General features: G+C 39.4%; 2 protein-coding genes across 2 annotated transcripts; both read right to left on the minus strand.

Moving 5' to 3' along the window:
* Positions 1-711: 711 nt before the first annotated feature.
* LOC123395278 lies at positions 712-1452 on the minus strand. The gene is made up of 2 exons (XM_045090258.1): positions 1288-1452; positions 712-1200 (listed from the first exon to the last, which is right to left on the minus strand). Exons 1-2 carry the CDS (start codon positions 1369-1371, stop codon positions 712-714), a joined length of 573 nt encoding a protein of 190 aa, XP_044946193.1. The 5' UTR covers positions 1372-1452.
* A 6125-nt stretch (positions 1453-7577) lies between these two features.
* LOC123404556 lies at positions 7578-8705 on the minus strand. Its single transcript, XM_045098496.1, has 2 exons — positions 8493-8705; positions 7578-8400 (listed from the first exon to the last, which is right to left on the minus strand). The coding sequence occupies exons 1-2, from the start codon at positions 8562-8564 to the stop codon at positions 7960-7962; spliced, it is 513 nt and encodes a 170-aa protein (XP_044954431.1). The 5' UTR covers positions 8565-8705; the 3' UTR covers positions 7578-7959.
* Between the last annotated feature and the right edge of the window lie 17894 nt (positions 8706-26599).

Genomic DNA, 26599 nt, shown 5'->3' on the forward strand with positions numbered 1-26599 from the left:
ATATGTGACATGCATCCCGGTTTTTGGGAGTCTTTGCCAAGATCAAAGTGACGCTCAGGACGATGCACAAAAAATGTTTATAAGGTTTTTCTCATGCGACGGCTCCCTTTTGTGGCGAACTTTGATGAAATTTTGTTCTATTCTTGCTGGAGCAGAAATTCATGAGAGTTTTGGTTTTCTGATAGTGAGGACTTTCATCGGTTCGTTTGGCTTTAGTTTCATGTTTTGCATGTTTGTTATGTGTCTTTATGCTCAAATTTCTCTATCTATTTCTATTTTATAGTCCTGTGATTTTTTTGCTAATAGGTGTTTTGCTAAGTTTATCAAGTTAGTAAGATGTACAGGTTCCTCGTCAGAGAGAGAAAAACAATAAGTAGTTATTCCAAACATCTGGGTTAAAAATTCATTGCCAATAATTTAGAGAACTAAAAAATCAAATTCCTTTACACCAGAATGCAAAAGAATATAGCCAAAAAAAAACTTACACACTCAAAGCACAAAAGAAGCCATCGCAGAAAAAAAAATACAAATGAATCCACAATGCCAAAATATCAAAGAAAATGAAAAATATTTATAAATACTTGCAAAAGGAGAGGCTGGGAGAGATAGTAGTATTAAAACATGGCAGTGGGAAGCTGGAACCCGTGAGAGACAAGGATTTGCAAAACCTCCAAACCTCAAATTTAACTTGATGGCACGAGATGTGATGGATCACCGGAGGAGCCACTCGATCGGGCCTTCCTCATTCAGTTGAATAAAAGGACAGCCGGCCATGAGTTGCGCTTCGGGGCATGCATAGACGGCATGGTTCCCGCCCCCGCATATGTCAGCAACCCACCGAAGGAGCCGCCTGACGAGTCCTTCGTCATTGAGGTAGATAACAGGGTTACTGGCCATTAGTTGCGCTTCTGGGCATGCATAGGCGGCATGGCACCTGTCTCTACGAGCGCACACCATGACTTCTTCGGCAGCAGTGCGAGCAAAGTTGTCGGTGATTTGTCCCTTGTCTGTTTGAAGCACATTGACTGCATCGTACCCCGCATCGACTGTCACAACCTCGCTTCGCTGCACGTCGATGGACATTGCGGTCGGGTCTCGATCGTGGCAAGCACGGTACATGAACGGCCGATCCTCCATGAATCTGCACGTGAACATCACCCTCTCGATCCCGTCCGCCGACGACGTGTCAGTCTGCAGCTCCTGCCATGTGATAACCAGCGCAAGGATTAACCGATGAACAAGGATTTCTACATCACGAGTGCGGCAGAAGATTTTGAAGGTGCGTACCTTCTGGATGCCAGACCATTGGTTGAGGCGGCTCTTGTTGATGAAAGAGTTGTCGACCACGGTGATGACGACGGTGTCGCTCATGGCCGGGGCGGTGGCTCGGCCGTTGCTGGTTGTCTGGCTCTCCGGTGGCTCGACCTTCTTTGCTAGTGGCAGTCCGGAGGATCGATGGAATATCTTTGCTGCTAGCTCTCTCTTACATATGGCACATTATATACGTGTTGAGATTTCGTGTGAGGGAAGGAAGCATAAACGTGGACTTGCAGCGGGCATCCCGCGTGACACACAGTCGACGTCGCGCCGTAGGAAAGAAAAAAAAGCTAAGCTAATATGCAGTCAACTACACTAAGCAAGATTCAATGATATTCACACGAGGGACTGACGTCAACACTCTTACGTACACAGTCTAACTGGTATTTAATTCGATTGGAATTCGATCCAGTGCTTAATAGTTATCCTATATTTCTCTTTCCAGGTACCCATTTCCGGGAAACCAACAACCCTGGCCTAAAATGACGGATGTCTGGGTGCTCGCTCGCTTGCACAAAATATTTTCTTACATTTTTTTTGGGGGAGGGGGGTGTTAAAAGAAAAAAGTAAGGTGTATTAATATTTCTTTTGAAATCTTTTATCTTGACGAAGTTCGGAGAAAAAAATATTGAGATCCCAATACTGAATAAAAATTTAAAAAAATTGCATCCGTTTTCTCGCATGAGAATGCATTAAATTTTATTGTTGCCTATCCATCCATGCGCGTGGACCCACCTTTTTAAGTGGGATAAAAAAACGCGTAGACAATCGTACAACTCCCAATGCCCCAACTGCTCTACCCAACAGTTAACGACACCAGCTTAGTCTTAACTAGGGGCCCACCATATGATACTCGACTGCAAAGGATGTCACCATGCTGTACACTCCCTCCGTCCGGTGAAGCGTGTACGTTTGGTTTTAAAATTTATCCACAAAAGAGTGTACTTTTATCTTTTCAATGCACTTTAAAGTAGAAAAAAATGCTTCTTTCTCATCACACGGTAATCAAGACCAATAACATTTTATACATAGTCTTCTTACTTTCTACATGCACTTAGCTCATTGGGTGTTGGATAATTAAAGAGGAGAGAGATGGTGGCTTGCACCTTTCCGGTGCATTTTTTACTTCACCTGATAATTTGTCCTAAAATGTCTATACGTACAATTTTCATTGGATGGAGGAAGTATCCTGGACGTATTTCAATAGTATTTTTAAAAAGATATATTCATGTGAGAAAGTGTATTCCAGGTCAATAGCAAACTATTGTTTTGAATCTAACGGATCTGAACATTCATGTCACGTGAGAAAAGTTACAAAGGACAACTATGCTAGATAGCATGCAACATCAAAAATTCATTCTTTATTACTTCCCTACTCGAGGACGAGCAGGAGTTAAGCTTGGGGATGCTTGATACGTCTCCAACGTATCTATAATTTTTGATGGTTTCATGCTATTATCTTGTCAACTTTGGATGTTTTATATGCATGAATATGCTATTTTATATCTTTTTTGGGATTAACCTATTAACTCAGTGCCAAGTGTCCGTTTCTGTTTTTTCCGTGTTTTTGGCCCATTTTCAGACGGAGTCCAAATGGAATGAAACTTTACGATGATTTTTTTGGACCAAAAGAGACCCCCGAAGCTTTGGGAGAAGGCCAGATGGGCCACGAGGGAGTCACAAGCCCTCACGCGGCCACCACCCCCCCCCCCCTGGTGGCGCGCAGGCTTGTGACCTCCTCGTGGGCCCAACTGACGCAATTCCACCGCCATAAATTCCTATAAATTCAGAAACCCCCAAAAAGAAACCTAGATCGGAAGTTCCGCTGCCGCAAGCCTCTGTAGCCACCAAAAACCAATCTGGAGCCCGTTCCAGCACCCTGTTGGAGGGGAATCCATCTCTGGTGGCCATCTTCATCATCCCGGTGATCTCCATGACGAGGAGGGAGTAGTTCTCCCTCGGGGCTGAGGGTATGTACCAGTAGCTATGTGTTTGATCTCTCTCTCTCGTGTTCTTGAGATGTCTTGATCTCGATGTACCATGGGCTTTGCTACTATAGTTGGATCTTATGATGTTCTTCCCCCTCTCCCTCTTGTAATGAATTGAGTTTTCCCTTTGGAGTTATCTTATCGGATTGAGTCTTTGATAACACTTGATGTATGTCTTGCACGTGTTTATCTGTTGTGATCAACTTGCGGGTTTGTGACAATTGGGAACCTATGCATATGGGTTGGCACACGTGGATTCATGTGAGTACTTGATGTATGTTTTGGTGATCAACTTGCGGGTTCGTGACATTGGGAACCTATGCACAGGGGTTGGCACACGTTTTGACTCTCTGGTAGAAACTTTGGGGCACTCTTTGAAGTTCTATATGTTGGTTGAATAGATGATTCTGAGATTGTGTGATGCATATCGTATAATCATGCCCACGGATACTTGAGGTGACAATGGAGTATCTAGGTGACATTAGGGTCTTGGTTGATATGTATCTTAGGGTGTTATTCTAGTACGAACTCTATGATGGATCGAACAGAAAGAATAGCTTCGTGTTATTTTACTACGGACTCTTGAATAGATCGATCAAAAAGAATAACTTTGTGGTGGTTTCGTACCCGACAATAATCTCTTCGTTTGTTCCCCGCTATTAGTGACGTTGGAGTGACTCTTTGTTGCATGTTGAGGGCTAGTTATATGATCCAATTATGTTATCATTGTTGAGAGAACTTCACTAGTGAAAGTATGAACCCTAGGCCTTGTTTCCATGCATTGCAATACCGTTCGTGCTCACTTTTACCATTTGTTACCTTGCTGTTTTTGTAATTTCAGATTACAAAAACCTATATCTATCATCCTTATTGCACTTGTATCACCATCTCTTCGCTGAACTAGTGCACCTATACAACTTACCATTGTATTAGGTGTGTTGGGGACACAAGAGACTCTTTGTTATTTTGTTGCAGGGTTGCTTGAGAGAGACCATCTTCATCCTACGCCTCCCGTGGATTGATAAACCTTAGGTCACCCACTTGAGGGAAAATTGCTAATGTCCTACAACCCTCTGCACTTGGAGGCCCAACAACGTCTACAAGGAGAAGGTTGCGTAGTAGACATCAGGCACCGAGGTGGTGGAGCCATGCAGGCAAGGTCAAATGGAAAACATGATGTCCTCGGTAGCGGCGGTGCTAGCCTTTTCCCCGTTGGAGCCGGTGGCTGAAGTCTCCGCCTACCGAGTGGTGTCGGACTACCTGCCCCTGGTCCATATTCATTCATCATTCAACAATAATTTAATATGCATATATGCATATGAATCATTTATCAACATAGGAATATCCATCATGCTAAAATGATCTAAATAAAGATATAATCAACATTAGCATAAGCTATAATCATCATATTTATCCAACATCAATCAGATTGAACCAACATCAATCTTATTTTATCAAGCATCAATGATTAATTCTAAAAAAGCTGTAATGTGAGCTAGAGTTTATCATCAAACTAGATAGAATCAACAAAACTAGTTACTTCAACATGAAGTCGTGTTCATCTTCAACACATCCATCACATTTAATTATTCTAAATAAACCTAGAATCAACAACAATTAAAACCACTAGATCATCTTGTGCCAAAAAATACATCAAAACCATAAGTTTTTGAGTAAAACTACCCGGAGGGATTGAAGAAGCTTACTTCTCTCGGTGTGGATCGATCTCGATCCACATCAACGATGGATAAACGAAAGTGATCCAAGGGTGGGAGTGGAGGAGAGGAGAGAGTAGCCTGCTCTCTGTTCTTTGGGGTGGTAGGAGGAAGATGGGGGCTATAGATTTGTGGTGGGCCCCGCCAGTGGCCTCCTCGTGGATTATAACTGTTTGAACCCTACCATCGGGGTCGATGGCCGTAGGGTATAATAGCCTACCGCCGAGGGCCTCGCCGGTAGGGTTGACGGCAAAGGCGACATGTTGTTTACCTAACTAATGTCATTAAGTAACCTACAGCCAGCAGGGGCCTCGACTGTAGGTTGTTATATCCTAACGCCATCGACCCCGGTTGTAAGAAAAGGGGCCGGACCCTAATTTTTTTCGACTAAGGTCATATCTTGCATCACTTTGCCAAAAGGGTCAAAACAGTAAATTTAGCCCAGTGTGGATGGTCCTCCAGGCTGGTAAGTGTGGTTGTTGTGTTGACAGTTCCGGCCGCCTAGGGAGTCGGTCGGTGTTCTCTTCTCTGAACCGTCATATGCATGACATTAAAGCCCTTACGTGAGCGTCGGCTTAGGAAATCTTCCCGAAGCTTCGCCCAATGGTAGTCTTCACGTACCTCCAAGAAGCCAGAGTTTGTATTCGAGAGATTAAGAAAGCTGAGGTCCAAACCATCCTATCCATGGATGAGAAAACCATCCCGAGACATCTTCCTCGTGTCTTACCGCTTGACCTGGACAATGCACGCCATACATGAATACGCTTTTATCACTTTACCACCGATAACCCCGGTTAGCTAGTAGTTAATGCATATAGCTACAGTTAGCTACTAATTAATGCACATACATACATGACAAGTGAGTTGGCCGAGCATGGCTTCAGGTTATGCCCATATCTTGGTCTATTGGGATATACATGTTCCTCATCAAAGAAATAATAATAATACTGGTAGTTATTCCAAACATTTTGATAACACATTCATGGATCAAAAATTAGACAACTACATAATGAAATTCACTTTTACTATATTACAATGAAATGCACTACTCCAGAAAAACTTACAAACTCGAAGCATAAGTGAAGCGGCGCTGCCTAAAAATATTAGAGTAAATGTAATTTTTTTTAGTTATAGTGCACAAAAATAGTATAAACACAAGGCGGAAGGAAGCTCGAAGCCCATGAAAAACGTGAATTTGCTCAACCTTCAAACCTCATGTTTAACGTGCCCTCTCCTAAACGATGCGGAGCAGGCGGCGGATTACCGGAGCCGCCACTCGACCGGGCCTTCTCCATTAAGGTAGATAACAAGGTTATCAAACATGAGTTGCTATTCAAGGGACGCATAGAAAGGAAGCTGAAGCATTTGACAGGATGCTTGGGCTAGTCTTCAATTGAGCGGGAATAATGTTACCCGGTCAATTAAGGCACATGCACAAGACATGGCTCCTGTTTGACCTGGCTACAAACAAGACCTATACAAAGAAAAATGATATTAGATATATGTAGTTATTACAAACATCTGGATTATACATTCAGCGACCGATAATTTACAAATTTACACAACCAAATTTCTTTCCACTAGATATACAAAGAAATACACCCGCGAAAAAACTTATAAACTCGAAGCAGCGGCAACTCCAGAAATACAAAGGCAAATGGACGGTGTTTATGTACAGTGAGGAGAAATAAGAGAAATCAATGAGCCTGTGAACGCGAGGATGTGCTACGACATAAACATTGGGATTTATGCAGATGTGTTCTGCGATTGGCCTCACGTGATGAGAGTCAAAGCATTTCCTCCCTGGCTTGGATCAAATGTCTCCTTGTACTAGAATCATGCATTGTCACTTGATTAGTTGTTTAGAATGATGGAATAAGAGAGATAAATGAGCACAAAAACAAGTTTAGTTGGTTGCTTTCGGATCGAAGTGGTGCCCGCGCACCTTTTCTAGCCAGCCATATATGGGTCACGGAAAGTTGGAGATGCCCAGCCCGATCTAATTAAAAATCATCACATAAGATTGCCTCTATCTTTCTCACTCAGGTCAACTACCTAATAATTATATATTGTATTTGAAAACATGAGATTGGATCAACAATTAGCTCATTTGGACTCAATAGAACTGCGACATGGATCCCAGTCTTTGTTAATCTCCTTGTGAAGCTCGGGATGATGTACCGTCGCATGAGCAAATACTCTTTATTTGGTTCTGCTTCATGTGCCGGCTTCCTTTTGTAGCGATATTGACTGGAAACTGTGTTCTAATCTTGTTGGGGTAGAAATTGAAAAGATTGAGTTTTGATTTCCTAAAAATGAAATCTTCCATTGGTTTGTTTGATCTTAGTTTCATGCTTTTCTTGATTGGTGTGTAGCCGTGTAGAAATTTCTTTACCTGTTATAAATTATTAAGTCCTCCAATTTCTTTGCTAACATATGGTTTACTTGTTTATCTGATTATTATTGGGATATACGCGTTCCTCGATAAAACGAAAAATAATATAAGATATATGTAGTTATCACAAACATCTGGATTATACATTCAGTGATCGACAAATTACAAATTTACACAATCAAATTTCTTTCCACTAGATTACAAAGAAATACACCTGCGGACAAACTTACAAACTCGAAGCAGCGGCAACACTCCAGCAATATGAAGGAAAATGGACGGTGTTTATGTACAATGAGGAGAAAGAAGAGAAATCAAGTGAGCTAGGATATAAACATTGGGATTTATGCAGATGTGTCCTGCGATTGGCCTCACCTAATGAGAGTCAAAGCATTTCCTCCCTGGCTTGGATCCCAACTGAAACGGACGGCCGGTGGGGATATATATCTGGTGGACATCCAATCCAAACTGTGATTTCTTTGACATTTATAAACCTCACTTTGAACAAGGCCGTCTCCACGATCGGCAGCGCGTAACTGAAGAGAGACTACCGGAGAAGCCACTGGACGAGACCGTTTTGGTAGATAACTGGGTTATCGCCTATGAGTTGTGCTTCAGGGCATGCATGGACGGCAAAGTCCCAGTTTCCTCCACAGAGACCGGCAACCCATTGAAAGAGCCGCGCGACTGGGCCTTCATCATCAAGGTAGACAACAGAGTTGCCGGCCATGAGCTGCGCTTCTGAGCACACGTCGGCGACATGACCCCTGCTCTCGCGAGCGCAAACGTCGACTTCTCGATCGGCGGTGCGCATGCAGTCGGCGGCGGCAGTTCCCTCGTCTGTTTGTGGCACGCTGACTGCGTTATCTACCATGTCGGCGCACGGCTCAACCTCCCTTCCCTGCACGTCGGTGGACACTACAGGCTGGTCCTCCATGAATTTGTACGTGAACATCACGCTCTCGATCCCGCCCGTCGACGACGTCCCCTGCCAAGTGCCAACCATCACGAGGATTAACCGATATGATGCACAAAGAATTTTACATCACGGACGCGACGGAAGATTTGAGAGATGGGTACCTTGCTGATGCCTGGCCATTGGATGGCGCTGCTCTTGTCAACGGCGAGGGTGATGACGACGGTGTCGCTCATGGTCGGGGCGGCGGCTCGACCGTTGATGGCTGACTGGATTTCCAGGGACTCGAACTTCTTTGCTCCTAGCAGTTGTTGAATGGCCTCCAGGGAATCGATCGATCTTCTTTGCTGCTAGTCTGCTACAACTCTCTCTCTATATATATAGCCGTCTGCTTGATATATTTGTTGGTGTTTCGTGTGATCGAAGGAAGCAGAAACGTGGACGCGCAGCGGTGGTTGGCCCGCGTTAGAGTTGACATCGCGCCATTCATCAAGAACTAAAATAATCTAAGCCAACATGCAGTCCACTAGGCCATCCAACAACATTCTGTAATGTTCAGACGAGGGAGATACGTCATGTACTAGAGAGCGTTGACGGCCTGTACAACTTGATGATTTGGAATACTCGATTGATAGAGCATTGACGAAAACGACTTGTTTCGCCGATATACCCATCGAAATCTCTACTGGAAATCAGCAGTAGCCACAGTGTGAACTGTTGAGACTGCTTCAAATTAGTCTTTATGCATTGTAATTTGCATGCATTTTCTCACGTGAGAATGCATTAAATTTTATGGTTGCCCATCCATCCATTCATGCGTGTGGAGCCACCTTTTTAAATGGGTTGAAATAACGCGGGGATAATCGATGCAATTCCCAAAGTCCCAACGGCTCTGCATTAGTCTTAACTAGAGGACCGTTGTGTCGCCACGCTGCAGGTCCAGGTGTATTTCCAGGTAAGTACTCCCTCCGTTTTTATTTAGGCTGCCTGTAATGGTAGTATCATAGGTAGTATCATGCATGCCAACTAGGCAATTTTAGTGAGGTGTCATAGAATTAAATGAAGAAAGAAAGGTTTGAGTATCATATTATGATACCGTATCATATTAAATGATGTGCTAATATGTGTCTTGCATGTCAATAAATGAACTATCCTATGATACTAACATATGATACTATGCATTACGGTTGTGGTATCATATACTAGTATCATACATGCAAGACACATATTAGCACATCATTTAATATGATACGGTATCATAATATGATACTCAACCCTCTCTTTCTTCATTTAATTCTATGACATCTCATCAAAATTGTCTAGTTGGCATGCATGATACTACCTATGATACTCCCATTACGGGCAGCCATAGCGAAACGGTTTAATTACTCCGCGTATTAGGTTTGTCTAAATTCAAACTTTACATAATTTCAACAAATTTATAGAAAAATATAGTTACATATACACCACCAAATCATACATATTTAGACTACAGGTTGCTGGGTACAACCCACATAAACAGTAAAAAAATTAAATAGTAGAAAAGGCTGAAATGTTTTGTGTATGAACACAAACCAAAGTTGTTCCATCCTGCGAAATTTCATTCTGAAAAGACATCCTTGGAGGCCTATAAAAAGCAAAATACGGTACTAAAAAGACACATTTTGCAACACTCATTTTTTGTGTTTTTCTTTGACACACACCTCTACGAATGTCTTTTTGGGGCGAAATTTTCCCGGACGTTAAAAAACTTGTTGATGTTCAGTCATATTTTTTTTGTTTTTTACTATTCCTTCATAATTTACTATTCATGCGGCGGCATTTGTGCCTGAGATTAGACTAACACTTTTGCTACTTACAACCCTATTTAAAATCGATTAATGGATCTATGTTCCAGCCAACTAGTGTGAACTATGAAGAATGCATTGAAATTTGCATACATTAACTTTCTCACCTGAGAATGCATTAATTTTTAGTCAATTACACCAATGGTACTAAAACTTGGCTTAAACGGTCAGTTTGATGCTATAACTTGTGGCATACATTGAACTGGTGCAACAACTTGGCTCCGACGTGCAAATACGGTGCAAATCATGTTTCATACGAAAATAAGGGTGACTTGGCACCAACATGGCATGGGCCCAGCTGTCAGCAACTGAAAGGAAGGTAGGAATGCATGTGGCCTTTTTTGCAAAAGCCCCTTTTTTTATTTCCCATAACAAACACTGTGTACGCGTAAGAAAGCTTTTTATTTTTCCTCTTCTATGACACGTGGGACCAGCTATCAGTACTGAAAAATAAAACGAAAATAAGACTCGCGACCAACTCGAGAGTTAACAACTATACCACTCACACTATTCTGCACAATCTATACCTAATAATAAAGCGTCTATTGCTTCCGTCGAAAAACCCACCACGCCATTTTTATAAAAAAGCCCCTGTAATTTTGTTATTCAACCCGCGCTTCAATTTCTCATTATGGTGGAATTAATAATGGACGGGTTGATTTCTCAACAAAATAGGATAGGACTAACTACATTAGTTAGTTAGCTTATTATTTTAATAAATCAAAATAATTATAAAAAGATTAAAAACATGTGGTATTTTTTTCTCCCGTTGCAACGCACGGGTTATTTTGCTAGTATTGATAACACATCTTCATGTAGTATAAACTGGACGCATGGGAGGCTTAAATGGGATGCAAATAGTGCTGCCCGTTTTGCACGCACTAGTTTGAAAAACAATATTGTGAGACGTAGGGGCTTTTCACTAAAGGGTATTACTGACATTGCTAATTTAGCAAGAGGAGGCGAACAACTAGGGAGGCCATACAAATTTTAGAAACGTTCTATGACCTTTCACCGGGTTTTGACAAGGAACCATAAGTTTTTTTGGGTTTTCCCTTGTTTCCCAATTTTCTTTCTAGTCCGTGTTTTCTTTTTCCTATATGTGTTTACGTAATCTTTCCAATTATTATTATGAATTTGTGAGCATTTTCTGAACTGATGAACCTTTTTCCAGTTCGGCACTTATGTTGAAACCACAAACACTTTCAGAATTCTTGCGGATTTCATATCCATGGAAAATTTATGAGAATTTTTCGAACTGATGCATATTTTTGATTTGAGGAACTTATTGAAATAATCCAATTCGCAAACAATTTTAAAATTCCTGAAAAATTATGTTTCACTATTTTACACTCCTTCAACTCCAGAGTCATGAGCTATTTTAGAAAGTCATGTACATTTTTTTCTAATTCTTGCACAAATTTAAAATTCTGGAGCACTTCTTAAATTCTTGAACGTTTTTAACTTTTTCTCAAGTAATGAACATTTTTTAGTTCAACTCTATTTTTCAGTTTCATGAACATTCTTGAAATTTATGGAGATTTTTAGAATTTGCAAAAAAATTATAATAAACATGAAATTTTGGATTTCCCAGCCTTCGTGAATATTTACAAATTAGAATAAAATATTTCTGAAAGAAAAAATAACAAAGTTAAGCAAAGGAAAACAAATGCGCTCACTCCTAACTAGTGGATAGGCGCTCAGTTATCGCTCACTCGGATAGGCCAGGTAGGAGAGCGCTTAGGCCTTGTTTGGTACTAGGGTTTTTAAGGGGATTGGTGGGTATAATCCCCACAGGGATCGGGTGAAACCCAATCTTGATCCAATCCCTTCAAAACCCCATTTATCACCAATACACTAGTAGGGGTAGTGTATTGGGTATTGAAAAAAATACATTATAATTTGGGGATTTATACGGAAATGTGGGGATGAAACATGTCAAATATAATAAAACCAAATGGTGTTTTAGGATATATGAGGATTTAGGGATTGGACTAGAATAATCCCCACCAATTTTCTAAAATACACTAGTACCAAACAACGCCTTAGTGGCATGGGTGAACACCGTGTGAAACGGGAGCGACGTTTCCTTAGGGCCAGCTTAACACAAATGATGTACAATCTTTTGCTGGCTTCTAGATAAAGCTGAAATAAGTTGTCCACTAACCAGCTTATTCTAGAAATCCAATCTAACATTTTTTAAGAGCCTATTAATTAAGACTTGACTAATAAGATTTTAAAAATATATTTTGGTTGGGTTTTGAAGAAGCTGGATAGAGGGCAGCTTATTCTAGAAGCCTCAAAATAGGCTTCAAAGAAACTGACCCGTATAACCATACATTGTGAGGGTTATCCTCACAATCGGCTACCGTCGTATCTAGCAAGCCAGCCCATTTAGTGAAAGCATAGGAGAAGATTTTGTGAAACTTTCCAAACCTTCTGCCCTATTATGGGAAGGTTCTACAAGGTTTTTTTTCATCCTTTTACTCCTGATTGGTTATTTTGATTTTTTATCTCTTTATATATATATATATATATATATATATATATATATATATATATATATATATATATATATATATATATATATATATATATATATATATATTATTTTATTCACTCTACTTTTTTTTTACTTTCCGTTTTCTCGTCCATATCTTAACTTGTGCACATTCTGAAATTAATGAATACTAGTCGCGAACCCGTGCATTCGCACGGGCTAGCATACAAAAGTAAATGTTATTTTTAATTTTATATCCTAATCATTTTGAATTCATCAGCTGGACCGCTTGGACCGCCTAGGTTTAGTACTTCCTCTGTTTCAATAAACACGATCAAAGTTTAGAAATTTTGAGTTTAGACGATATTAACATGCAAAGTAAAATCAAAATGTGTGATTAATTATTTGTTAGATATTTGAACCAAATAATTTGGTAATCACTTTTATGTGTTTCGTTGATCTGTCATATATAAGTAGCTGATATATCAATGTCTTATAATTGAAGCTTTAATATATTACCAAAGTTGGAAATCATGTTGTCAATTACCATCTACATATTTTCACCATTCGAAGAACCATGATGCTTTCAGTTTTGGCCAGAATGAAAATAGGTTCCAACAAAATCTAAATATTTGCAATCATTGTTTGCCGTCATTCTTGGATATGTGGCTCAAGCTTGTCTATCTGCTGCTTTTTACAACACCACATAGCTCATGCTATCTATACTTGTGCGGTAGTCATATAACAAACCAAGAATATATATTTATAACTATATATAAACCTTAAATAGCCTAAATGTCATGAAGTGGGCAAGTTGTGTTCACAATTACCTTGTACAAATTTTCCCAATGGTGTTTCCTCAAAACCATTTACCATGGTATCCTGCAAAAATCATGATGAAGTAAGAATATATATTTTGTACTATCAAAAGTTCTAATAGTTGATTGATGGTGAGCAATATTTCTTCTTTTAGTTCAACATAACAACATTATAATTAGGGCAAAGCTCTTTGCCGTCTGCCACGATGAAAAACTGACGGCAAAGAGGTCGACTGGCGGCAAACTTCCTGATTTCTGTCTTAATTAAGGCATTCAATAAGAGACGGAAGAACACACAACTTTAACTCAATGTATTTGTATTTCACTGGTATCTTGTATCCATTGGTTAAAAAATCTCTATGAGGAAAAAATGTCGAAATGTAACAATCCTCTGATCAAACCTGGTGTACATAATGGAACAGAACCCTTCTGGACACTGAACCGTTACTTGATGCACCTTGACTACATTAGAGGCATAAATCAGGGACTACATCAGAGGTGCAAATCAGGACGCTTCAAACAAACAACTTGTGTGTCTTCTCGTACAACTTTTTCTCCATGTACATCAAGGTCAAAGAAGGTCAAATCAATATCATGGTAGCAAATTGGTTGTATAGGATAGTAATGTAGAAGAAAACTACATAAGAATTTTGGTAGGTTCAAACCTTCAACTTGAGAAGAATAAATATGAGTAGAGGAAATAACCTACTATAGACCAAATACTTGAAAATCGGAGCATGTTCTGAAGGAGGACATATTATGTGCATATACTATTTTCCGTATTCAGATTTTTCTTCTTTGTTAGAATCTATATCATGCAAATAGGCATCCACAAATCAATCTCTTGCATGATTTTATTCATTGCCATCAAATACCATCATCGCCCCATGGATTTTACATGGATTCCAATACCATGTGGTGGAAGAGAGAATGCCACAATGGAAGATATATAGATCAGTAGGAAGATATATATATATATATATATATATATATATATATATATATATATATATAGGTAAATTATCTAGGGCACCTAGGTGGTAAATTATCTAGGGCACCTAGGTGCCTGGGCACCTTGATTGTTTTAGGTACTCCCTCCGTTCCTAAATATAAGTCTTTTAAGATATTTCACTAGGGGTCTACGTACGGAGCAAAATGAGTGAATCTATACTCTAAAATATGTCTATATACATCCGTATATAGTTCATTAATGAAACCTCTTTAAAGACTTATATTTAGGAACAGAGGGAGTATGTATCGCTGCACAATGAATGTTTGATTTGTTTCCTAACTATTCTTCATGCAAGACTTTCCATACTTATATTTTATTTATGTTTTAAGGATTAGGCATGCAAGACTTGCCATACAATAAATTGTATTAATTTTTGATTTTTTTTCCTGAATTGTTGGGTATCTAAATACGTGTATTTTTGTTTACTAACGATATAATAGGGGTATCTAATACTTACTAAAGAAATTACGTACATACGCATGATTTTTTCCTATGTATGTATGCCCATGCATGATTTTTTGTAGGTCCATATATCCACTCATGATTTTTTTAGTTTTATTAGAAATGTATATTGCATGCCAATACCCACACATGATTATTTTCATACATACAAGGACCTAAGATTGCATGCCGGCATACAATTTTTTAATGCACACATGCTTTGGAAATATATACAAAACTATATACTTTGGATGGTTCGTACCCAAAAAAAAATACACTCTTTTTAATAGACGTATATTCTTTTGAGACATACCCACAAATGATACTAAAGATATACCTAGAAATACATGTATACACACGATATTATGTATTTATTGTGTAGGGGTATATACTCATAAATTTTATGCCGAGGTATGTAAATACGACGAGTATGCACTTACAAAAAGAATACTGTGTACTCTAGGTATATATAGACACAAAAAACAAATCTATACATACTAAATAAGTGAATCCATACATACGTAATCGAATGGGATGTACTAAATATTCTGGGTATATAGATACACAAAAAATGTAATGCATACATACGAAATATTTTGCTATATACTTAGTCAACAATGTAATGCGTGTGTATTAAATAAATGAATCTGCACATACATAATCTAATCGATACGTTCTAAGTATTTTGGGTATATACGTAGAAAAAATCTAGTGCATATATAGTAAATATTCTAAGTATATACATATAAAAATCAAACGGGTATATACTTAAAAAATGAATTCATACATACCTAATTCATACCTGTATGAAATAAATGTCCATATACATAATGTGCAGTACTTTTCCTTTTTAAAATATATTTCCATGCATAACGTGCTAGACCATGCTTAATAACATTCATTTATGTCTCATAATTGTTTCAAAATTGCTAATTAGTGATGGATTAATTCATTACCTTTTGTAACACACATCTAAATGCAATCAAATGGTGCAAATGCAAGGAGCCTGGGCACCTAGGAGCCCCAAACGGTCGTCCTATATATATATATAGGATAAATTTTATCTACCACCGGTGGTAGTTACCACCACTTGTGTTTTGCATGTTGTATGGAGTATGTATCAAATTGGAGAGTATGTATGCGTAGTATGTAGTATATAATCATGTTTAGGTAGTATATATACTATTTGTTTGGTAGTATGTATCATATTTTGTGTATGCTCTTTTTTACATACAAATATATACGTATTTCACAAATATAATAAAAACTATGGGTCAACTTGTAATTTTTTCATATAACTCACTTTGAAATTTTTTATATATAGTATATGAACATAATAGAAACGATAAATTAGTATATATACTCCCGCGTGGTAGTATATGAAACATGTGGGGTAACTATCACTGGGTGGTAGGATGTATTTTTCCTATATATATATATATATATATATATATATATATATATATATACTCGCACTAATCAATACTAACATGTGGGCGTCAGACGTCCTAGCCTCCAGATCATCGTTTCACCGCTTTAGACATGCATGCATCAATGGTGTGCATGAATTTATCCTATGTATATGCACGTGAGCGCACCTTCTGTGATTGAAGCTCCTTCTAGGCTGCTGTAAATTGTATTATATTTTTAAAACTTACCTGTCGTATAGTTCATTCATATATATACACTCTTGCAGCTGTGCTGCTATTCTACAATCGAAATAAAAGTGTACATTATGAATACCATTCATGTGTAACTAATTCCATGCCTCAACATGTATGTACGAATCTTCTGATTTTCATGATCTATTGTAGTGAACGGAAGCCGACGTGGCTTGCGGAACAACGCCTTCGGCGGCGTTGCCATGAACTATCCCATGTTGTCTCCATACCCCTGACGCCTGGATCGCTAGGTGTCCCGTCTGGTTGCTTTCTTAGGGTATAAATTGTATTATATTGTATATATCCTATTTCATAAAAGATAAAGAAAGAAAACTACACTAATTAGAACTAAACAAAGAATAACAACATGAGAAGTGAGCCCTCCCATACCATCTTGAGAAGTCTCGGTTGTATAGCAGTTTTTGTGTTACAATGAGAAACAATATAGCAGAGGCTGCACGTGCAATACTTTTTCGGATGTTTCTTAAGATTCCATCATAGGATGCTCCTGTTCGTGGCTGATGCGCATAATACAGAACTAAAGCAGGTACATACAGGGTATACTGATAATCTCATCATGGAGGCCTTACCTAAGCCTCCATCTCAGTCTCAACAGCCTGCTGGTAGGGCACTACGATTCTGCCATAGGCTCCCACCCCCAATCTAATCTGCCATATGAGTGCTCAGGGAAGAAGTGAAGGAAGAATTCCCTTGTATTGCGCATATAGCAGATCAAATCCACTTGATTCAATTACCTTATTTTATTCGCATGTGGAGGCAAGTACAGGAAGCTCCTTTGAAAAGTAACCATGGAATTGCCACCGATGAGTATTTGCTGGCTAGCAGATCCAACATCCTGACGTATGGATGATTAGCCGATGATCCTCATTACTCCAGATCGTGAGGCAACGCTTCACGTATCAACATATGTCTGCTCATTGAGCTTTCTTTTGCCTATAGTTCGTGGATCAGATTTTTCTTCTTTTGCCGACCGATAAAAGATATTGGGAGAGATGACCACCTCTGCATATCCTTTGTGAGAACGTGAGATTTGTTTTGAGGAAGCAGAGAGTCGTGAGAGATTAGAAAAATTCTTAATTAACGTGGAAAATCTATAACTAACATAAAAAAAATCTAGGATTGATCTACACCGTAATAACTCGGCCCCACTAAATTAACGGCTCATAAATTCTAATTAACGTGTGATTTTTCAGGGAGTGCCTAATTAGTATAAGTATAGATTTTTTGCATGATATTTTTGCAAAGTGCGAGATTTTATCAGAATTATTAACATTTTCCAAACTTTTGATACGTGCACACATATTTTGAAATGTCTGCATATTTTGCTGAACAAACAAACTATTTCAAATTTCTTTTATTATAAATTAAACAAGGAAACAATTATTAAAAACGCACTTTACGTGAAATTTATCACAATGTTTTTTAATTTAATGAATTGGCTTTTTAAACATGAACTTTGCTTGAAATTATAAACATTTTTTTATAATTCTGAAACATTTGTTGGAAAAACGAATATGAAAACAGGAAGAATTTCTGGAAAGTGCTTGAAACATTTGTTGGAAAAACTTTTTAAAGATTCCTAAACATTTTTTTCAAAACACAAATATTTTAGGAATTTATGAAACCTTATTGATAACGGAAACATGTTTTTATAATCTGAATTATTTCTGAAAAAGTATTTTTCTTAAATTTCTGGACAGTTTTTGAAAATCAGGAACATTTCTAAAATAGTAAATATATATTTCAAAGCCCTATACTTAGGATAAAAGTTTTTCAGAAAAAATACCTAAAAAATTTTAGTTTTTCTTTCTTTCAGGAAAGGCATATATTTGCTTCTCACGGAGGCACGGGTTTGTTTCTGAGAGAGACACATTTATGCCCCTTAGTATGAGAATAAAGTACTTTTTTTTTTGCTTTCATGAGAGGCGCAAAAATATTTCCACGACTTGTGTCTCTCGAAATACGAAAAAAATACATATTTAATTTCCTCTCAGGAGAGGTACATGTTTGCTGATTATGGAGGCACTGATTTGCTTCCTCGGGAAGCACATTTGTATCTCTTGATAAAGAAAAAATATTTTTTTTATGAGACACATATATTTATTTCTCCCGAAGCCATAAATTTGCTTCGGTGAGTAGCACATCTACGACTCCTGTAAATGGAAAATCTGAAAATAAAATGTATTTCTAGCTACAATATTTCCTTATCGATTGTTTTCTTGTTTTTTCATAAAGAAAAATAAAATCCTATTAGCATGAGATCTGTTTCGAAAATCCTGACATGAGGAATCAACCGTGAAAATGGTTCTTGGTTTGGAAACATGGTATAAGTAACAAAACATTTTAAAAACGACTCTACTAAAATATGAAATCTCATAGGTTGCTACTTGTCAGCCGTTAAGGAGGTAGGAGTGGCATTTGCAACCAGGTATCCCTTAACTTGTAATTTTGATTTCACGGGCCACCTCGCCAACAACGGAATCGTGTGTCTCGTTGCATATATATGAACAACCCACAAGGCACAGGGAGCTCCTCTTTAGCACCTTTAGGGGCAGTGCTATGTATCGCTTTGGCTGATATATATCGAGCAATTACTCAAGTCGCTAGCGTCGGGTGGATAGGACCAGGATCTACAATCACAAGCTTCTGAAGCATAGGGTAAATTACCATCAGCGTTTTCTCGTTTTGTTTTCTCCACGGCATAAAATATGAATAAAATATTAAGAAAATTGTTGTACCTTTGAAAAACATAATTGTGGAGTAAAAATGGATCATGTATTTTAAAAATGTTCACGAAGTAGAAAAAAGTTCATGAATTCAAAAACTGTTCGTAAAAGTTTTACAAACAAAACAATTCTTGTGACATTAAAAATTTCATGAATTTAAAAAATCAGTCTTGGATACGTAAAAAGTTCACGAATTAGAAATATATTCATGAACATAAATTGAAGGCAACTGAAAAATTATTATATGGCAAATATATCGAAATTAAAAAATTATAAATTATTGTTTTCCTCGATTTCAAAAATATTTCCCAGTTTGAGAATTATTGGTAGTACCAAAAAATATGAATTCAGAAACTTCATTATATTTAAAATATTATATTGTTTTTGTTTTTTGCTCAGTGTAGAAAATATTATCAAAGTTGAAACGAACAACACAACTGTTCCCCTTTCTCAAAGATTTTAAAAAATTCAAAAAATGTTCATGATTTTGATTTCTTTTCTTTGTAAAGTAAATAAGAAATCAAGTTCCTAATTATTTGTTCATGATTTAAGAATGTTCATAATATTGTTTTATTTTCTTTGTAAAGTAAATAAGAAATCAAGTTCCTAAAAAGAGCTTCAATAAAAATTCTTTTCTTGAAGAAGTTTATAATAAAAAAAGAAAAAAAGTGGTTCACTGTAGTTCGCTAGGTCAAAATAGTTCATGATTTAAGAATGTTAGTGAGCTTCAATTTGTTTAATCAATTTTTAAATATTCATAAAATAAAAAATATCTCTCAATTTTAGAAAAAACGCTAAGTTAACAAATTAGGAAAATTATAAAAAAAACATCAGTTTGGAAAATTAAGAACACATAAAATGATCCCAGAGGGATGTTTCCTGGCCCGGATGCTTCCCAAAACTTGATGAGAATCTCTCGAGACCTTTCGAAATATCTCCATGGGAATGCACCGTAGCGCTTGATGTGCCCGCGAATGCCCGAGCTCGTGTGTGCGATTGGAATGATATGTACATATCAATTGCAACGTTTAACAGGTCCCATCACCTAAAGTTAACCATTATTTTGTTTTTGCCGTAAAAATAAATGTGTATTGTAGTGCTTAAACAATAACTTATATGCTGCAATATGGTATGATATCTAATTATGGGTGCAGGTTATATGTTATCAAACAATCTGTTGACAAACTAGTGACTGTTGTTTTTCTTCCTTAGTGATGTACATGTGGTGTGAATTGATGCTACATTAGCAAATTCTGACAAGTTGATACGAGCACTAAAATAGGCCAAAATTATTATTCATGTACCTTTGTTTGTTACTCCTCTAAATTCTACTGCTCTATTAACCTTTTTTTTGTCTACCGCAAATTATTGATCTTGTTTTCTTATTGTTGTAGATTTCAAAGATTATTTGACGAAGCATGGCTTAGATGTTGATTGCAAGGTTGCGAATGAGGCCGCTGCTGGATAGTCTTAGATTATGTTTTTGGATATCATTTCAATTGCAATGTTTGGGAATGGCTGAGGCGTCCAGAATTGGGCTAGTACTAGTTAGCATTAGGTCTTGTAATCTTTGAATCCCATGTTCTTTGTAATGCAACATAGTAAATTCAATATATTACACATTTCTCTATATTATATTGCGCCTCGTATGCGCCATCAGCATGGACCTCTTTCACTCTAGATGGCAGCATATAATTTATGTAGGGTTATCATTCCGGATGGTAATATGGAAATGGCGCAGGGTCTTTAGCAACATATATATAAAAAGCGTTGTGAAGGTTAGTTCTATTCGTTGCTTCCCTTGCAACGGTTCTTCATAGCGTTTACCAACGGATGAATAGAGCCATGCTAGATTCACGTAATCTTACGTGGTGATTTTACGTAAAGGTTAACGTGGGAGTTAGTAATTGAAGTAGGCTTAGTGGCTGGGGCCCATCCCGGTTGAAATAAGAGGGGAGAGTTTAGTAGTTAAGGTAGATCACGTAACAATCCGTATACTGTCGTAGAACTTTGAAACGCTACGTAGGACCTAGCAACAATTATATAAACATACAACAACGCATCAATGCGCTGTTGAAGGGGGGCTCCTGTTATAGTGTAGTTAGTTTTGTTTACTTCTTCTCAATGATTTAAGAAACTACACATTGTCGCCTAATTGAAAACATGTCAAGTGGCAAGAGTTATACTGCAGGTGCAGGTCATTAGCTTGGCATGGCGACGAGGAAAGTGACACCTCAACTCAGGCGTCACCTACTCCCCGAGTCGCGATTGCATGTACTATTAATACCGCATGTATGCATGTACACCAGACAACACTCAAGTAACTACGTACCGCAATCGATCGAGGTCCAGCGACCAACATGCAGCCAGTGCTAGGAGCCAAGCATGTCTTCCTCGCCGTCGCGGTGCTCGCCGTTGTGCAGGGAGCGAGACACCACCACCAGTGGGACATGAGCCCCAGCTTCCAGTCCCTAGGCCCGACGATCCATGCCGAGCAGGGCGACACCGTCGTCGTCACCATCAGAAACACTGACCTCGGCGACAACGTCGCGATCCACATCCACTGGGACGAGCAGGTACACCGACGATCGATTTCTCCCAGGCGCCGGCCGGACACTAAGCTGATGCATGCTGATGATGATGAATCATAATGTCAATACCATGTTATGCATCCTGCTGCAGAACATCGCCACGGCCAGGGCAGATGAGACGACGGCGGAGCCCATCCCGCCCGGTGGCACGATCACGTACGAGTTCGTGGTCGACAGGCCGGGCACGTTCACGTACCACGTCTACCACGGCCGGGACCCCACGGCGTGATCGTGGTTGACGTGCCGAGGGGCGAGATCACCGAGCCGTCTGCCGGCTGTTTCGCCATGCCGCCAAACCACGATAGCTGCACCACGGCGAATGTCGACGACGCCGGGCCGTCGAACCACGGCCGCGCGCCCTCAGCCAACACCCTCGTGAAGATGGGCAATCCGTCCATCGATGCGGTGGCAATGGCCGGCGGCACTTTTTACTGGTCGGACGAAGAAGAAGACGGCATGCATGCATGCCGCCGGAGCACCTACTCATTGGGTCCATGGAGGATGTTGATCGGCCGGTCATGCTCGCGGGTCTAAGGCCTACTGGTCTAGACGAATATATATATGTACGTGCACTAGTTATATTAATTGCGTTCTCGTTTACACTTGCTAGTGAAGGGAAACATGAATAGACAGTAACCGGACATGAAAAAGGTAAAACCAGACTGAGCTAACCATATCAGGAGTTCTCAAACAGGGCTAGCTAGCAAGTTGCAATTGTGCATGGAGAAGCATGCTGCGCCATAGACGTATGCTGAGTTGCTGAGAGCGAGCCCTGTGCTGCGCTGCGCTGCGCTGTTCTCGCCAAGGAACAGTGAAGAGCCGGGCATCTCCAACTACTGCACTTGCAGGAGGAATGCATGCATGGGCCTGAGAGGAAAAGAAGACGGTGTGGACTGTGCATGGAGGGCCGAACAGAAGCTCTGCTGGTAGGTGCCACAGTGACAATGAGAACTCAACAGTGGCGCTTCTTCCCGGAGTATTGGCTCTGATCATACAGGCATGGAGCATGCATGCGCTCCACGCTCCGCCATGCCCGTCTCCATGTCCCTGTCCAACATGAAGTCGAACCACACGACGCGACGGTATGGCAGCACCAACTTTGCCTCATAACGTCTGTCTTTTAGTCGTTTTCCTTTTCTCGCCTATTTATAATCTGTCAAATGACAGTACAAAGAACAACTGAGGTAACAAATACTATTACAACTAGATCTATTAGTGGTATGGCCGTGCGTGGCTACAGGTTATAGTGTATATAAATAAATTAAATATATAATTTAAGTTGATTTTAACATCTAAGCTCATTTCTTTCTCATACATATAGGTGTGTTTGGATATTAAAAGGATGCCCAGCGTGCCACTCAAAATCAAACCGCATGCATGGTTTGGGCTGCCTCATATCCAATCATATGTGGGGGAGAAATGTAGTTACCGAGATTATCCGTTCATGTGATCTTCAATAGGTAGTCCTAACATAAAATCTCCACCCCATGACGGATCATTTCCTTTTTCGTACCGGACCCTCCCCTTCTCACCCTATTTCCCGCCTTAGCGAGATATTTCGTGTTGAAGCCCTCTCCCAAGAATCAGATGATATCGATCTTATCTTAGCCATGACGCCCTCTCTCCTTCACATCATATTTCGCTCTCCATTCTGATCCCCTTCCCCCGTGTTTGTTTCGATCTGCCACCACCATCAAGGGGGACGATGCGTGTGTCGCCCGTGACCCCCCTGACCCAAGAATGCAGATCCAATGTCTCCTGATTCATTGCCACATTATAACATACAATTGAATGTCGTGTGTTACCACAAAACAAAAAATATGATGTACATTGTCGGGCATGCAACTGATATGTCACTATGTCCATTATTAACTCTTGAGGCAACCAGCAAATGAATTTACCCTTCTATCCTAACCAAACAACTGTATAAGTTACGAAAGTTAGATTAAAATATGTTGTTTGTTTCTTGAAAATCTGTTATTAGTTTCCTAAAGCAAATTGCACTAACGAGAGGGATTGATTGATTCAGATAACTTAAGAAAGTTAGATTCGTGATTTGTTATGTGTTAGGAAAGTGCAGGTTTGTACTAAAGAATGGAGAGAAAAATAAACCAATGGACCAAGGTGGAAGGGGGTGGTGGGAGGAGAGACGGAAAAAACCAGACGAAAGTGGGGGAAGAAAAATAACCATGGATGCAATCCTACCAACTCAGCCTTTAGGAGTAGAGATGGATCATCTAACGATGACTACAAGCACTCGAGTGGGCCGAAAGCGCGCCACTGTCAAAGCCCCTTAATCACCGAAGCCGAGCAAATCTTGTTATAGTAGACAGTTGAGGAGTCGTCGTTTTAAAACCCCAAAGGACCAACACACCTTAAGCGACCGTCACCGATAAAAAACATTGTTGATCAGAAGGATCAGCATGAATTTTGTTGGGTTGGTTTGATCACAGACATGAGAGGGAGGGGGTGGGAGGGAGGGAGGGAGAGAGCACTAGTAGAAAACGGGGCTATAGCCCCGGTTCGTTTGGGCCATTAGCCTCGGTTCACGAACCGGGACTAACAAAGCGGGACTAATGGTCCTCCACTTGGCGGGGCTGGGAGCGGGGGGGAGGGGTATTAGTCCCAGTTCTTATTACAAACCGGGTATATTGCTTCGCTGCCTTTTTTGAGCATCTTTTAGGGTTTAGGATTTTGCACTAAATTGGATGGGGCTGTTTTGCTGCCCCCTATTTTCTCATTTATATGCATATTACAAAATGTAGACACGAGTTACATGCATATATGCATCTTTTTTACACTTCAACATTTCATTGAATTGCATCGATGGGCAATAGTATTCTCCCTTCAAATCTAGGACCTCTGCATCTAAGAATCCGCAACTTCATCTTGAATTGCTCGTACACGTTCCTGTGATAGAAGACCGTCCCGCAGCCGTTCGATCTAATTTAAAGAAGGGGTCAATATATATCAATTAAACCGAACACAATTGACGGTAATAAAATAAAGTTGTGAGTATTGTTTACCGTACTCCAATTTTTTTATGTCTCGGTTTTTGCCTGTCTCATGGGTCCTCTGGCGAATGAACTCACAAACATAGTATACACATAAATTGTTTCCATGTTCCTGCCTCAAGCACTTTACGAGAACAGAGTTCAACCAAAAACGTAATCAAGAATGATAATGGTATTGAAACTAGAATAAAGAGATGCACGGATCTAGCTAGTAGTTACTTACATCCATTTTTCTAAATGTAAGTTCCATATTCTTCTCCTCAATTATTCTCAATTTTTTCTTCAAGTAATTGTTTTCTTTTTCAACCAAATTTAGCTTCTCGACAAAAATTTCTATGTTGGTTGGAATTTCCGGTTCACATACCTCCTAGATTAAAAAAATCTATGTCACGTTGGTCGTCATAATTGTCATAAACACTAAATAAAATAAATAGTTATAGAAGATAATATATACCCATCCGAATCATAGACATGACGAGAGCCGACAGAGGCGGATACCAAAACCATCGCACTATATAATAACAAAAAATAATAAAAGTAAGTAATTTATACAAGTATCTATCTAAATCATACAAGTTAGACTTTTTCCTTTTAAAAAGAAGATAAGAACAAGAGGCTTACCACGGTGGTGCTAGCAACGAGATCGGCGCGGGCGATTGACAACGGTGAGGACGGACACGGGACGGCACCCTACACACGCACAGACTCTAAGAAGTTAATTTGATCTCGAATTTTGCAAGTAAATCAAAAGAACTCCAACATGCACTCCTACACTAAAACCCACAAACCAGTCTACTTCTAGAGCATTTGAAATGAGCTAAACTAGTAGTGAGAGATGAAGGTATGAAATAGCTAACCTTATGTATGGCATGCACACCTCACACAACCAACTTGGAGAGGAGAAAGCTTATGTATGGCTCGGACATTTCGTCGAACACCTCATGTGCACGCGTAGAAGGGTGACAAGAGCATGGCATGCACACCTCACACAACCAAAAAACAGAGGAGATGGTGGACACGTATATATAGGCATATCTTTAGTCCTGATTCCAACCCCCAACCGGGACTAATTCTCTGCGGCACGCCACGTGTCAGTCGCTGGATCTTTAGTCTCGATTTTTGGCACGAACAGGGCAAATGCGTCGAACCGAACCGAAACTTTTGCCCCGCGAAGCCCTGGCAGCTAGAACCGCTCGCATTGGTCTCGGTTTTATTTCGACCCGGGGCTAATGTGATTTGGGGCTGCGGCCGAAAGCCTCATTTTCTACTAGTGGAGAGAGAGACCCTCCAGCACCAAAGCTTCTCGTCACCAGGCCAAGAAACCTTGTTGCACTAAATAGTTAGGAAATCATCGTGCTACGACCCCTAAGGACATACGCACCGAAACACGCTGAATCCATGCAATTGCCCTTGTTTAACAGTGATGTATGCGCTCAGACATGCTGAGGTGAGACTTTGTTTGACACGTGCATGTGCTTAGACATGCTGAACATTTTTTTAAAGATTTTAAATTTTGAACATTTTTAAAAAATTTGAACATATTTGAAATTCTCATTTTTTTGAAAATATAATCAAAATTTGAAAATTTGAATATTTCATAAAAATTAAAATGAAATTTGAAATTCTGAACAATTTTTTTT

The sequence above is a fragment of the Hordeum vulgare genome, chromosome 1H, assembly GCF_904849725.1.
Source record: "Hordeum vulgare subsp. vulgare chromosome 1H, MorexV3_pseudomolecules_assembly, whole genome shotgun sequence".
NCBI lineage: Eukaryota > Viridiplantae > Streptophyta > Magnoliopsida > Poales > Poaceae > Hordeum > Hordeum vulgare.

Bases quoted from the DNA above. Each gene is read 5' to 3' on its own strand.
- LOC123404556 (XM_045098496.1), bottom strand. From the start codon at position 8,564: ATGAGCGACACCGTCGTCATCACCCTCGCCGTTGACAAGAGCAGCGCC. The intron at 8,401-8,492 runs GTACCCATCTCT...GGCACTTGGCAG, and splicing joins AATGGCCAGGCATCAGCAAG to GGGACGTCGTCGACGGGCGG.
- LOC123395278 (XM_045090258.1), bottom strand. From the start codon at position 1,371: ATGAGCGACACCGTCGTCATCACCGTGGTCGACAACTCTTTCATCAAC. The intron at 1,201-1,287 runs GTACGCACCTTC...ATCACATGGCAG, and splicing joins AATGGTCTGGCATCCAGAAG to GAGCTGCAGACTGACACGTC.